Genomic DNA, 14,166 nt, shown 5'->3' on the forward strand with positions numbered 1-14,166 from the left:
AATAAGGGGTTTTTTTAAACACAGAAGCGTTCCTGGTTTTAAATGAAGCTTTCAGAATAGAAAAGGTTCTGGGGCCAACAGCAGAAACATCCCATTTTATGATTTTTATTCTTACTTAGTATTAAGTGTTGTGATTTCTTTCTTCGGTTAAAAAACACTGAGTTTTAAGATTGATGGGGCAGAAGAGAGAACACAGACCTAACATATTCTTAAGAATGCCGTGTAATTGGTAACACAAGAATAGAACTGGTTTGCTTTCTTGGTGATATTTTGGACAGTCTGTTTTCATATTTCTTCTACCTGGACTTCCAACAAATAATTGCTTTATAATTATTAATTGTTTTTTGAAGTCAGTATCAAGAAATAACTTGGAACAGACCCTATTTACATAAATAAAGAAAGCAAAGCATTTAATAACCAAAGTTGTGCTGCTGACTACAGCTTTCAGCGCTTGTTGGCCAGTTCTATTGGCTGTATGTGATATGTTTAACGGAGTGGTAGCTGTCACTGATTTGCTCTGGTAAGATACAGAAAATTAACTATTGCCTGCTGCTGTCCTCTCAGCTCTCTAATTCTCAAACTTTTGGAATTTGCCAGGGTATTGTTTTCTTTTTCTTGTTGACCAGCTCACAGCACATGAATGTGGCCATGTCAGAAAAGCTGTTGGTGACAGGAAATCAGTTTGGATGGGTGAACCATGACCACTGGAAATTGTAGTTCCAGTTCTATATCCAGACTGACAGCTAGACAGATAGGGCTCAAACAAGTCTGTAAAAGCCAGATGCTACATGATGGCAGTTTCCCTATGAACTTGATGCTTCTATCCTGTTCAGAAAGGTTTGCAGAAGAGAGCAGTTGACAAATAAGCATAATTGCTAAAATATCTGAGAGGTGATAAGGACATTTCCATTCCTTGTCTCATCTTGTCACAGAAGCTTAATTAAAATGATGAACTGTTTGCATAAAAAGACGTAAAACTTTTATTTGTGTGGCTATGTTAAATTACTGGTTTTGAAGCTAGTTTTTTATTTTTGAAGGCAGTTTTTTATTTTCCCTCCACTAGAAAGTCTGAGATGTGTTAATTTGGCTTCCTGTGTAGATGATGAAATAAGGGGGTTTTACACTTAGTATAAAGTTAGTGTTATTAAGCCAAATAACATTATGAAACTTTAGAATAAAAGTTGTTTATCCAGTCTTAAGTTATTGTCCTTGCACCTACTTGTCATCTTCTAGTTTTTCAGTTGTGTTACTGTTTTACTCTATTCAGAGCAGTGTTTCAAATTCCTTTCAGGAGGAATCAAGTTTTAGTAATAAAAGACTCACACTACAATGTAGCATATGTGGAATGAATGCAGTATTATCTTCCTTGTAGGATTCAATTTTATCATAAAGTAAATTCTTGCTTGGAAATTTCAGGTCTTTTCAAGTGCCCCTATTTAAGCAACAGTAAATAATAAGGAAGGAGTAAATGAGACTGTTACTGTGATTTTTTTTCTAGACTACTTGGAAATGTAAGGTAAAGTGTCACGGACATCTTTAGGAAAAAATACAGTTCCAGATAATTATTGCTTCGTAGTATTCCTCGTGTTCTGATGGTGACTGATGTTCCAAACATGAAGGATCAGTACCTGAGATACCGCTCCTACCCTTCTTATGAAGGAAGAGCAATTTTGTATTGCTATTAAACAAAACACCAGACAATATATACAATCTATGAGTGAAGTCTGAAGCAAATATGCTGAGATGATTGGTGAGACTGTTTGGCAGGCTCTTATACTTTTAAAACTTAGAATTACTGATCATCTAAAAATAAAGCTCTCTAGTATACTTAAAGATTTTTCTACTTTGGGGAAGGTGAGGGTAAATATTGAGATTACCTCATGGGAAAAGGGAGTAGTTTTATGTATACTTCAAAATACAGGTAGAAAGAAGGGTGAGGGTACAATAGTACATAATACCTAGGAATCTCATATTCTAAACCTTAGTTTCTTAAGAGATTCCCTAGGAAATATGTTTTTAGTGTCATGATGCAAATAGAGCTAAAAGGGTAAAAGAAGCATACTAAATGTATTTATAACAAAGTTTATTGTAAATAATAGTTGCTGCTGGGGTGTGAGGAAATTTAATTGTAAGATAAAGAAAATTGTTCATGTTGCCAGTCTGCTTTTTATTTGGTGCAATGTGAAACTTGGTTTCTAAAGCAGCTACTCTCACTTCTCAGCAGAGAGTGCTCCCTGAGAAGAAGGTGTAAGGCTCTTATTTACCATTAGATCATTAAAGTTCTTTCATTATGGATAACAGTTTTATGCAATAAATTGTTATGATTCAAAATTCATGTAGCTGAAAGTTGGTAAATTGGCAGTCAGTTTTTAAGGGCTTTTTTGCCATTTGCCCAATTGCATGTTTGAGCAGTAGATTGAAACAATCTTTGTCTTCTGTGTGTTTTCTTGATTCTCATTTGGGAAAGAAAGAAAATAGTGTAAATTCAGCATGCTCTTCCTGGACATAGGACATGAGAAATTAATCCAATGCTTGAATTCTTGGCTAGAGTATAATTATTTTTTTTTAATTATCATTTGATTCAGTATGGGAATTCATTCCAAAATTGCATGCATTTCTCTAGGTACAAACAAACAAGCAAACAAATAGAAACCCCAGAATAAGTGCAGGGTTTGTTGCACCTGGAGTGCCTGCTCTGGGGAAGTGAAATGGCTTGGCCATGAAATCACTGTTGTACTGTGCTGCTTCAGTTATTAGGTACAGGGAGGTATGAGCATGCTGCAGTGATCAGCCCTTGGTTAGCTCTTAATTCTAAGGCAGCACTTTAAGTGAACTGATTGAGACTAAAGCAGAGAAATTTTATGATTTCTGCACTTCTAAGTGCTTTTTTTGAATAATTTATTTAATACTTTATCAGTGTTTTTTGCTCCAAGGCATGAGGAAAAGGATTATTCTTTTTTTTTTTTTTAAACTTGAAAGGAATTAATAACCATAAATTATTTAGAAAACAGTCTTCAACTCCTAAAAAAAGTGGTTAACTTGAAAGGAGTGGACCAAAAGTTTTAATTTGAGTATGTATTAGCTAAATTAATCTACTACTTAGTTTAAGAAATTCTCAGATAACATGGTGGCTTAAAGCTTATTCATGTTTATACTCCATTTCTCAGATGATGGATTTAAATCAATTCTACATCAGGGTAACAAATATATAGGTAAATGTCATATATAGCTTAAGTAATTAAGGCTGTCTCTGACAACAGGGAGTATGTGTAGTAATGCATGACTGTCTATTGGGGGAAAAAGACTGTAAGAAATGAAGATAATAAAAGAGATACAATATAGGGAATGCAATTTTGGTGCATTTTAACAGCATTAAGGACCTGTTCTTTTTTTTTCTTAGTAGCACAGCATTTCATTTCCAGCAGTGGCAAAAAGGAGATTGTTTTTAGGGAGAGATGAGAGTCTGAACACTTATACAGCCTTGGCATACAGAATTGCTGTATTGTATCAGGGGCTACAATTCTGACTAATACTTTCTGTGTTTGCTTATGCATGGGATCATGAATTTCACAAAATGGTTGAGGATGGAGGTCATCTGGCTCAATCAAGGCCACCTAGAGCCAATTGTCCAGGACAGTGTCCTGGCAGCTTTTGAATATCTCCAAGGATGGGTACTTTCTAACCTCCCTGTCTCAGTCACCCTCACAGTCAAAAAAGTGTTTTGTGATGGAGGGAATCTCCTATGTTTCAGTTCCTGCCCACTGTCTTTGTCATCTTACTGGGCACCACTGAAAAGAGCCCGTCTCCATCATGTAGATTGCTAAGGTCCCCCTAAACCTTCACTTCTCTGGGCTAAATTGGTCCAATCCCTTTTTAAACATGCTGTATGCCTTTACAATCTCTACTGGCAGCAAGTTCATTGTATTCTGTATAAAGAAACATCTGCTGCCTATTTGTGTGCTGCTTTGTTCTATTAGTGTAGATTTTGGTCTATAACTGAATTTTCTACATTTGCTCTACGTATTGCCTTAGTGATTATAAAAATATTCATAGTTTTCTTTGTTTCTCTGCCTCTCCTCCAACCTTCTTCTTAACTTATGTGACCCAAGATTTAAAAATATGATTTTTTTTCTGCTTAAAATGTCCATCTTGCAAGTTTCATATACTTTCTGAAATAGAGACATTTATATAATCTGATTTCTGTTTGCAATTTATTAATTATCAAATATTTTTTTACAGAGTTTGGCAAAACACAATAGGAGTAACATTGGAACAGAAGGTGGTCCTCCTCCTTTTGTACCTTTTGGGCAGGTATAGTGTACTTTGTCACTTCATAAAAGTACCTGTATTATGATATCTAGGTACCTTGTTCCAGTTAGGTAAAGGCAATCAAAACACCTTCGATCTTGATAACTTGGATATCAAAAATGTGCCTGTTAAAAAAACCCCCAAAACTGTGTTAATCCTGTCTCTTTGTTGTGCCAGTTTCCAGTAACATTTTTCCTCTCAATTTCAAACTTAACTTTATTTAGTGTGTGGAGCCTTTGATTCTGCTGGTCAGACTGTGTAGGCACTAATGCAGTCCCTTCTTAAATACCAAAGAATTTGGCAAGGATCATCAGATTTCCAAGAACCATCATAATTTCATCATGATGTCTTAGCTACATGATAATAGTCTTTATCTGAGAGTCTTCTACTCTAATGGAATAATACTTTGGTCTTTCTCAAATGAGAGTAGGCAGAAGAGTTAATTAAAAATTTCTTTTGCATTTTCAGAAATGTGCATCTCATGTGCAAGTGGATAGCAGAGACCTTGATCGCAGAAAGACTCTGCAAATGACAAATACTGTAAAACCTGTTGCGGACAATGATGAATTTGAAAAGCAGAGAACAGCTGCTATTGCAGAAGTAGCAAAGAGCAAAGAGGTTAGAATGCATGTGTTACAACATTTTACTGACTGTGATTGATCTTTTCTTGTTATTTTAAGTATTTCTCTCTTAAATGACAAATGCTTTCTGAAATTTGCCTGCTTATAATTCTACTCCTGTATCTTTAAAAAGATGAGTCAGAATTAGAGTCCTTTTGGATTGATGGCTATGATCTTATTTTAATAAAGCTAATAAATGTATCATAATGTTTTATTGTAGATATGATTTTGTTAACACTACTAAAAAATGAGGGGTTTACAATTTCACTAATAAGATTTAGCTAATTAATGCAGGTTATCATTTTTCATCTGCTTTTTTAGACTCTCAAAACCCCCATGATTCCCTGAACTCAGTCTGAAAAAGTAGCTCAGAAATTTAGTTCCAATGTGTCAGGTTTATATGTTCTCCTTTGGTCTTCTTTTTAGCTTATTTCTCAAATTTAGTAAGTTGTAAAAACTAGAATTATGTACCTTTTTTACAGCCTCTTTTGGGCACAGGGGAAAAAAAAATCCCTAACTAATAAATTAATCTTTTTCTGTGTGTGTTTAAATTTGTGCTTTATTAGTTGACCCAGAGCATAATAAAAAAAAAATACCGCTGCAACAAAAGTACTGCACTTTTTCTACTAGCTAAATATTGAGGCTTATTTTCATAAATTCCGTTTGCTGAAATGTTATTTTTGTGCTTATCTAAAGACCAAAACATTTGGAGGAGGTGGTGGTAGTAGCAGAAGCAATCTCAGTGTGAGTGCTGGAGGAAATCGAAACAGGGAACTGTTCCAGAAAGAGAAGATAGCAAAACCAGAGGGGAAGAATGAAGGTGTCTACCGAGAGCTGGTAAGGTGGAAGACTTAAATGGAATCTTAAATGTGTAATATTAAAAACAAAACCCCAAATATAACAAGAATAAAATCAAAATACCTCGAGGAATGCCGACTTTCCTTGCAATTAATTTTAGAGGTCTGCTTAGAATACTTATGATGCTTTTGTACCTTACTGAGATGATTATGAGTTTCACTGTGGTTCTGGGCTAAATATTTATCCAGTAAAATTTAAATATGTGCCTTAGAGGTTAGATTCCCTTAGGCTTGGGGTTTTGTGATTTTTTTGTAGGGTCTTGATATCGCTATTTTTGAACCTATAGACACAATGTTATATCCATGGGATTCCTGTTAAGAATGTTTTTGATTGCAGCTATTGAAGTAGATGGGTAACTGGTATAATTTTGGTGCAGGTGCAAGGTTATTTTCTGTATGTAATGCTTTGTGATTCCTGCTTTGCCTTTTTGTCATCAAGCTCTATACAGTTTGGAATAATGGAGCCTGTATTTCTGCAGAAGTAAATTGTTTGCATTTCTTTGCTTTCTTCTGCAAAACCTCTAGCCAATTATATTTTTTCCATGTTTAAGATGTAACTGGGTTTTGTATTGTCTGTAAAAGTTGTGAAAGGGTTCAAACAGGAACAGATGGCTAGTTTTGATATTATTTTGAGTTATTTCTTTTAGTTTTCATATAGAGTAGGAACATTTGTGCTTGAAAGCATGTAATAGTAGAACTGAAAACTAATGAATTAAAAACTATACTACTGATAAAAAACCCCTTGACTAGCTGGTTCTTTTGAGATTGTATGCGAAGATTTTATATAAAACTGAAATGTTTATAATCAATTAAACTAGAAATATTGTTTCAATTAAAAACTAAAGAAAAATTAATATAAAATCTGGTGGGTTTATAGAGTGTTCTATTTATTACTTCTGTGTGTACCTTTTATTTCAGGTTGATGAAAAGGCTCTAAAACACATAACAGAGATGGGTTTTAGCAAGGAAGCAGCAAGACAGGCTCTTATGGATAACAGTAACAGCCTAGAGGCAGCATTAAATTTTCTTCTGAACAACAGTAAACAGAAACCCATTCAGGGACCACCACCTAGAGGTAAAGCTTGCAAAGAGATGCTTTGAAACTGTTTACAAGCCAAGGAATTTGTGTATGGTGGATTACTAATGTAGTTACAGAAGGGCATATCTGCATGTTTTTTTCCTGGAAGTTAGAATGCATTGCAAACCTGAAAGCAAATCCCTAAGAAAGGCCTCTGTGTATTATATTCTTGTGAAAATTTTTGAATTGGAAGTTGAATATTTAATTACCCTTTAATGGGAAACATGAATCCTAGAATCATAGAAGGACATGGGTTGGAAGGGACCTTAAAGATCATCTTGTTCCACCTCCCCCACCCCCCAGACAGAGAGGCCACCCACCAGACCAGTCGCTCAGGGCCCCATCCAACCTGGCCTTGAACACTTCCAGGGTTGGAGCATCCACAGCTTGTATGAGCAGCCTGTTCCAGTGCCTCATCACCCTCATAGTCAAGAATTTTTTCCTCACATCTAATCTTAATCTTTCCAGTTTTTAGTTTAAAATTGTTCTCCCTTGTCCTATCACTGCCTTTCTGTGGCAGAATTTTTTAAAAACAGAAAATACAAACATTTTGTAAATCAAATGAAGGAGTGTATATGTTTTTTTATTTTTTTATTCCCTATTCACAAAAATCCTTTAATGCTTACAGGTAAGGGGAAGGGCCGAGGCCGAATAAGACCTGAAGATGAAGAGGAGCTAGGAAATACCAGACCATCTGCACCAAGCACACTGTTTGATTTCTTGGAATCCAAAATGGGTACTCTAACAGTAGAGGGTGAGTTACTGAAATTAATGTATCTGGAACAAATGTTGGACAGTGTATTCTTTTTCCTAACTCTGTCATCTAAAAGTTGATTCCTAGAACTTTGTCCACAGTCAGTCATTAAAAAAAAAAAGAGTACTTGAAGAATTGTTCCTCTCCTTTGAAGAAAGGTCAAATAAATTGCTCCGTGGTGGTTAGATGTCTAAAAGTCAGTAATTTGGAATAAAATGATGTAAATCACTGTTTGTTAATCTGATTGGATTCTTCCTGAATCATGAGTCTTCACTCATGATATCATAAGTCTTCACTGTATTTATCAGAAATCTAAAATATTTAAAGAAAATACCTTTCAAATACACCAGCATTCTGTATTAGCTGATACAATTTTGTAAACTGTTCAGGTAATGAGTATAATCACGTTTTCAGAAAGCAGGCATAGGGAATGATGTTTGAGATATTTCTTGGCACCTCATTTTACTTACCAAAGATATGTTAGATTTTTTACAGTGAACAGAAATGAAAACAGTGGTAGTGTTTTTTGCTTACATTGCAAACATTGCTTTTTCTATGGATACATTTTGTGCTTATATTGAGATATTACAGAAGGCTTTTATGTTTGACTGAAAGACATTTAAAGGAAAATATAAGAAATAATCCCTGCGGGTTATATAAATTTCGTATTGTCAGTGATTTTGTAGTAAGTAAGTAATAATAGTTTAGCAAGACTTGTGAAATGAGTGAATTGCTTCTTTTAAAATGATAGTATTGATTGCTTAGGGGGACTTAAATGATCCTTTGGATTTAGTACATGTATGTAAACAATAAAGCATAGTGTTATGTGAGTAAAAAAATAGATCTATTTGTTATCTTTACTTCAGTTTATAACCTTCAATATTGTGTTTTAAAGGTAAATACACATAGCTTTTATGAGGTTTTTTCCTCTTAAATAAAAATAAAAAGATTCCATAAATGTCATAAGAAGAAAAACATAATTCTATTAAAACTTTTTAAAGGTTTAGTACTCCTTCAGTTACCAAAGGTTCTGGCATATTTCTTAGCACGATACACGGGGTTTTTGGTTTTTTTATCACTATGTTGGTTTTTCTCCCTTTATCTGAGCGATCAATATGTAATCCAGTGTACTATTCCTGAACCACTTTCCTGAAAAAAACCCAAACCCAACTTGTTAGCATTTTTGAAGAGTTCAGAAAGTGTTCTGATTATTTTGTGAAATTCCTTTCAATCTTTTTGCCTTTTTTTCCTTCTGAAAAAAAAGTAGATGTTGTACTTTGTAATTTGTAAGGCTTTGAAGTGGTTGCTTAGTTTCGTGTTCTTAGCTTTTATTTTCCTTACTGAGTGTGTATAGCCCATAGGATTGCATCTCTGTTTCTATGCCAGGTTTTACTTTTGCTTGCAGAGTCTTTTAAATGGATTTTTTCAAGAAATACGTAGGCATATGTATTTTTTACATTTAAAAGTGCTTTTTTCCTTGCCAAATTTGAGATAAGCTCTGCAGTCTGATGAATTCAAACACATCCTTAAAATCATATATTGAAATTTAATTTTCTGCCATTTTACTGCTTTTGCCTTTGAAAATCATTTCGGTTAAATTCTTAATTATTACTTGTCTTAAGTTCCATTCAAACTGAGATGACAGGAGTTTTAAAAGTATTTGCAGAGTGATCTATCTGCAGTGACCATACTTAGGACTGTGAACTCTTCAATCATGAAGTCTGCATCCAAATGTCTGCAGAAAACAGGATATATATATTATTAGTACCTCTTAAATTTCATTTGATCTTGTCAGTTGTGAGCAGTAGAGACATGTAGTTTCACTTAGAATTAGAAAAGTATTGGTCAGAAATGAAAGGCACATTGGAGAAACTGATCGAAACAACTCAAATATGTAATGTTACATAGCCAAGAATATATCTTCATTGATTTTCCTGCACAGTAATACACTAAGGAGTGCCCAGGCTGGCAGGTTTTTCTCCATTTATATTCACCAAACACTGTATTATACTACATATAAAAGAAGATAGATTGTTCTATAGTATTTCTGGCACCTTGCTGTCCTGTATGGTCTCTAAAATCTCATGTTGTTTTTTAGGTATTCAGAAAGAGGATTTGTATAGGGACAGTGGTTTTGAATAAATGAGCACACCTCTACTATTACATGTTAGCATATGACCAGGAGCAGATGATTACCCAGAATGGCTGTATTTATCATTATTGCAAGCAGTAAAGTCCTATGTGCTTCAGACAGTGTAATTCCTTCTAAATGACTGAGAGTCAATGTAAAATCCAAAAAACAAAAGGCAGTTTTGCTGAACTGAACGAAATATTTTTTAATCCTGTGCTACACCAAATTTCTTCAAAATCTTATATGATCAGGGGAGAGAAAGTGTCTGAAAAGAGGAACTGTGTCTCTTTTCAAATACACAGAGGATTGATTTGCTTTGTGCATCCCTCCTTATTTTTCTTATCTACTGTGTTTAATTGCACCTGAAACCTTAGTAGTGTAGAGAATTTCTAAATTCACTTCTGGCTTGGTGGTTCTATTGCTGAACAGGAACTGCAGTACTGTTGTTGAATATTTTTCTTTGATTTGGTACCTTTTCATCTTGCATTTAGACCAAGTAGAAAAACATTTATGAATTGAAACACCTTTGTATTTTTTAGGATGTACTTACATTCCTTTTAAAAGATAAGACAGCACATTACTTTTCTTGTTGTTTGGTGTTTCTTTTTTTTAAAAGTACATATTAGTTATAAGAAAGCATGTTAGTCTTTTTCCCTGTAAGTGGTGTCTTGTGATGGGATTTTTATGTTTGATCTCCTTTTTTCAGTTAACGAAATACTGTTTTAAGTAATTACGGCTGTTAAAAGTATTAAATACCTGACTCCATGATCTGCTAGCTCTTTTATTGTAAAACACAGCATACTGTAAACACACTTTATTTAAATGGAATGTGAAGAATTAAAACAAACATATCCTTAGCATTAAACGGCATGTTTATTTATTTATTTATTTATTTATTTTTAACTGTGAATGGTTGGTGGCACCTACAAAAGTATTTCTGTATTGAAATTAAGTAGTTTGAATTTTGGGAAGAGAAGCCTCCTGACTGCAAGAGATAACACAAACAGTAGACAAAATTGCTTTCAATTAGCTGCCTATGCTTGCACCTGGATAATTTCTGCTACTGAACACAAAAGATTTTTTCCATTAATCTCCTTATTGTTTTCTTTTGTTATGAGGAACAACTCATCTATCTTTGCCAGCTTAAATAAGTAAACACAAGGATTATCAGAAAGAATAAGACAATACAAGGGCTCTGGCTGTAGTATTAAGGAATAATGAACATTATTCTTTATATAGTCCCAAATAAATTAAAGTTTGAAATAAATTGGTAATGGTAGTGTAATTCAAAAATATTTGTTCCATTTTGTGGTCATGCAATTTATTTGAATATCTGGGAGCAAGGGCGCTTGGAGGGGAAAAAAAGAGTCTGACTTTCTGGAGTTAAAAGAAATTTGTAACATTTGAAATCTGCCATGTAGTAGCCATGTTTTCAATAAACACGGAATGCTATTGACAAGAGATCCAAATTGAATAATAGTCATATTTCTTATTCAGCTTTACTTCTAAAAATTGAACTTCAGTCAGAGCTAATTGTGACTATCAAGAAAATCACATATATTTGTTGTATTGGTATGTTAGCACTGATGATATATGTTACAAGGCTTGTACTTGTATTTTCTCTTTAAATATAAAAGAGAAAAATATAGTAAATTTCATACATTTTAAAGAATAATAAAAAAATTATCAGTTTTTGTTCCAGTCCTTTAATCCTGTTAGTTAAAGTTTGTAGTGAATACAACAGCAGAATGTTTTGGATTTTTTTTGTCCACTTCTTTATTATCACTCTCCTCCTCAGGTTGTATTTGTTTTGTTTCAACAGAAACATGCACTCAGGTCCCCATTCCTCAGTGTTGCTACATTTTAGAAAGAATTATATTGATATTTATTTAACTTGTCAAAGCTATTGAATAATGGGAATTTTACTTCATGCCATGAAGTGTGTGCAAATGTATAACTAATGTGCTTCTAATTTTTTTAATCTTTTGGCCAGTACAAGATAGAACATGCCCTGGAGGTAGCTGTCTCAAAGATATACTTCCATACAGTTACATAAAAATATTATTCTGTTTGAGAGGAGAAACCCAAAACATTGACACCAGTGTGGGAAGGGCCATGGTCTTTGAATTTAACCACATTATTAAACGTGATAAAATCCACAGGAGAGGACTACAGGAAACCGTACTCTTTAAATTCCATTGTGCATTGAGCAGTACTTTATAAATTGTGTTGGCTGGGATTTCCAAGTGCAGCAGGTCCTGCTGGTTTCTTGTAATCAGGGGAATGTGATTGGTCCTGTATGATCTTCTTGCGTCATCACATACAAAAGCCAAAATGAATAACGTAAGTGAGTGAGGGTTCCAAACTGACCCCAGTAGATGACAAGAACCTTATCATTAATTTTGAACTATTTTTTCCAGACTGTGTTCCCAAACCTCTGGTTACAACAATGATTAAGTTAACCCATCTCACCGTTTGAGAGTAGCTGACTAAATCTTCATGCTAAATGCCGAATTAATATTTGTTATAGCCCTGTAGGAAGCATTACTTTTCTGGGAACAGTTGCTAATGGTTTGTTGGAGTTAGGACAGGAAGTAGAAGCAGTTATGGTAGACAGTCTGTGAATGGGATCCCTTGATGCTTGTGTTGATCCCTATTTCTCATAAAGAATCTTTAGAATTCCTTTGGTTTTTTGGTGATCAGGCCAGATAGCACAAATACACGAAGAACCAGTACTATTTTCATCTCCTGGCTTTTTTTGTTGACTACTGTTGACAAAGTAACATTTACTGTTACTTGGCAGTTTCCATTTGTGAGTGATTTATGCTTGAACGTCAAACAATCAATTAATGTGTCCTGCTCATTCAAGGCTGCCGTGTATGATGCAGTCCCCAGGGAAGCTTTTAGCACAAGAACTGCACCTCTGTAGAAAACATAAGTTTATTGGATTTTGCATACCTTAAGGTTAGACTAAAAAATGTCAGGTGTTTTGTGTCAGCCTTTGTATGTCACAGTGAAGAGACCTAGAAAAAAATACCCGTGTTTACGGTTTTGAAATTTTCTAGTCACTTTACCTGCTGTTTAACACAGGTATTATTTTAACTTTCCACTACTAGTTAAAAAAAATAAAAACCTGTAATCGAAGGATGCAACACACTTTCAAATCAGCTTGTTGCTTTTATGTTATGATCAAATTATGTTGGGTAGACAATTACATGCTATGAAATTGGATAGAAATTTCAGTAACTTTTTTGAATTATAGAAGAATGTGTCTACGTTCTGGTTTTTCCTGGAGGCTTTAACTAAACTGTAACTGCTTGGCATGCTTTTGTGTGGTATAGAGTCCTTGTATGTACTAAGTACTGTCACTACCCATCTCAGCTCAGGAAATGTTTATTCATTTAGAAAAAGGGCAAAGGACAGCCTTCAAGGGGAAACATTTCGAGTCTAAGTCTAAAATCCTGCCACCTAGCAAAGTGTTACCATGCCAAATCAAGTCATGAACCCATTCCTGCTTTTTTTCTGTTGGAACAATGACTTTTATTTAATGGATTTAATGTTACAGAATATTAAATAAGATGATTTATAGTGAATTAGGTTAGCATTTTATATGCATTTTTCTTCAATGGTATGTACAAGGGAGTAAACATTCAGGGGTCATCAAACTGTTCAGTCATTTCATATGTAATTAAAATTAGGAATAGACATAAGAGCTTAGGTTGGGCATAGGAAGAGTGGAAGCCTGAGCATTTTACTACTAGAAGAGAAGAGGTATAAATTAAGAATCTTGTGAACAAAGACTGTTAATTAATTAATTAGGAAGTCAAATCTTTCTAGATGATAGGAAGTCTATAAGATTGGTGTTATACAGAAGTGGAAAAGTGTAATGAAGATACTTAGTGAAAAGTTACAGATTTAAAGTAAAGAAAAACAGTATTTTCATGTCTCGTTTGTAAAGAAGAAATAAAGAGGTACTTTTAGCTATAAAGGTTTTACTCTAACAAAAAAAATTTAATTATACAAGATTTAAAGTCATCTTTGCATTTTAAAAAAGATAATGCATATTTATGAAACTCTTGTATCTTTCTGAGTAGCATATTTTTACATATTAGTGCATTAAAAATGTGATGGGTTTCAAAGTAATAAATGATAGAGTAAGATGTATTTTTACCAAGATCATGTTCATGCTAAACCTCATGTATGCTTATGTCATGTTAAAAAATAAAAGCACTAGGTCATTTTAGTAAAGCAAATGTGACTTCTAAAAGTTATGCTACATCAAATAAATGTAAAAATAGAGCTAGATTCTTATTAGGCAATTTAGTAAATTAAATTGATAAAAATTCTGTGAGCTACTAATAATAGTGTGATGCTTGAAAGTATTTTTCTAAAAAAAAAAAATAAACCAGGTAAAATTT

General features: G+C 33.9%; 1 protein-coding gene across 3 annotated transcripts in view; it reads left to right on the forward strand.

Moving 5' to 3' along the window:
- The window catches only part of TDRD3 (tudor domain containing 3), an 88,006-nt gene that overhangs the window by 49,358 nt on the left and 24,482 nt on the right, over positions 1-14,166 (forward strand). For all 3 annotated transcript variants that reach the window (XM_039568600.1, XM_010405586.3, XM_010405585.3), the window contains 5 exons: positions 4,240-4,311; positions 4,777-4,926; positions 5,625-5,765; positions 6,704-6,860; positions 7,492-7,617. In XM_039568600.1, the coding sequence (XP_039424534.1) occupies positions 4,240-4,311; positions 4,777-4,926; positions 5,625-5,765; positions 6,704-6,860; positions 7,492-7,617 (646 nt within the window). The remainder of the gene's footprint in view (positions 1-4,239; positions 4,312-4,776; positions 4,927-5,624; positions 5,766-6,703; positions 6,861-7,491; positions 7,618-14,166) is intronic.

Source organism: Corvus cornix, chromosome 1 (genome assembly GCF_000738735.6).
Source record: "Corvus cornix cornix isolate S_Up_H32 chromosome 1, ASM73873v5, whole genome shotgun sequence".
Taxonomy (NCBI): Eukaryota; Metazoa; Chordata; class Aves; order Passeriformes; family Corvidae; genus Corvus; species Corvus cornix.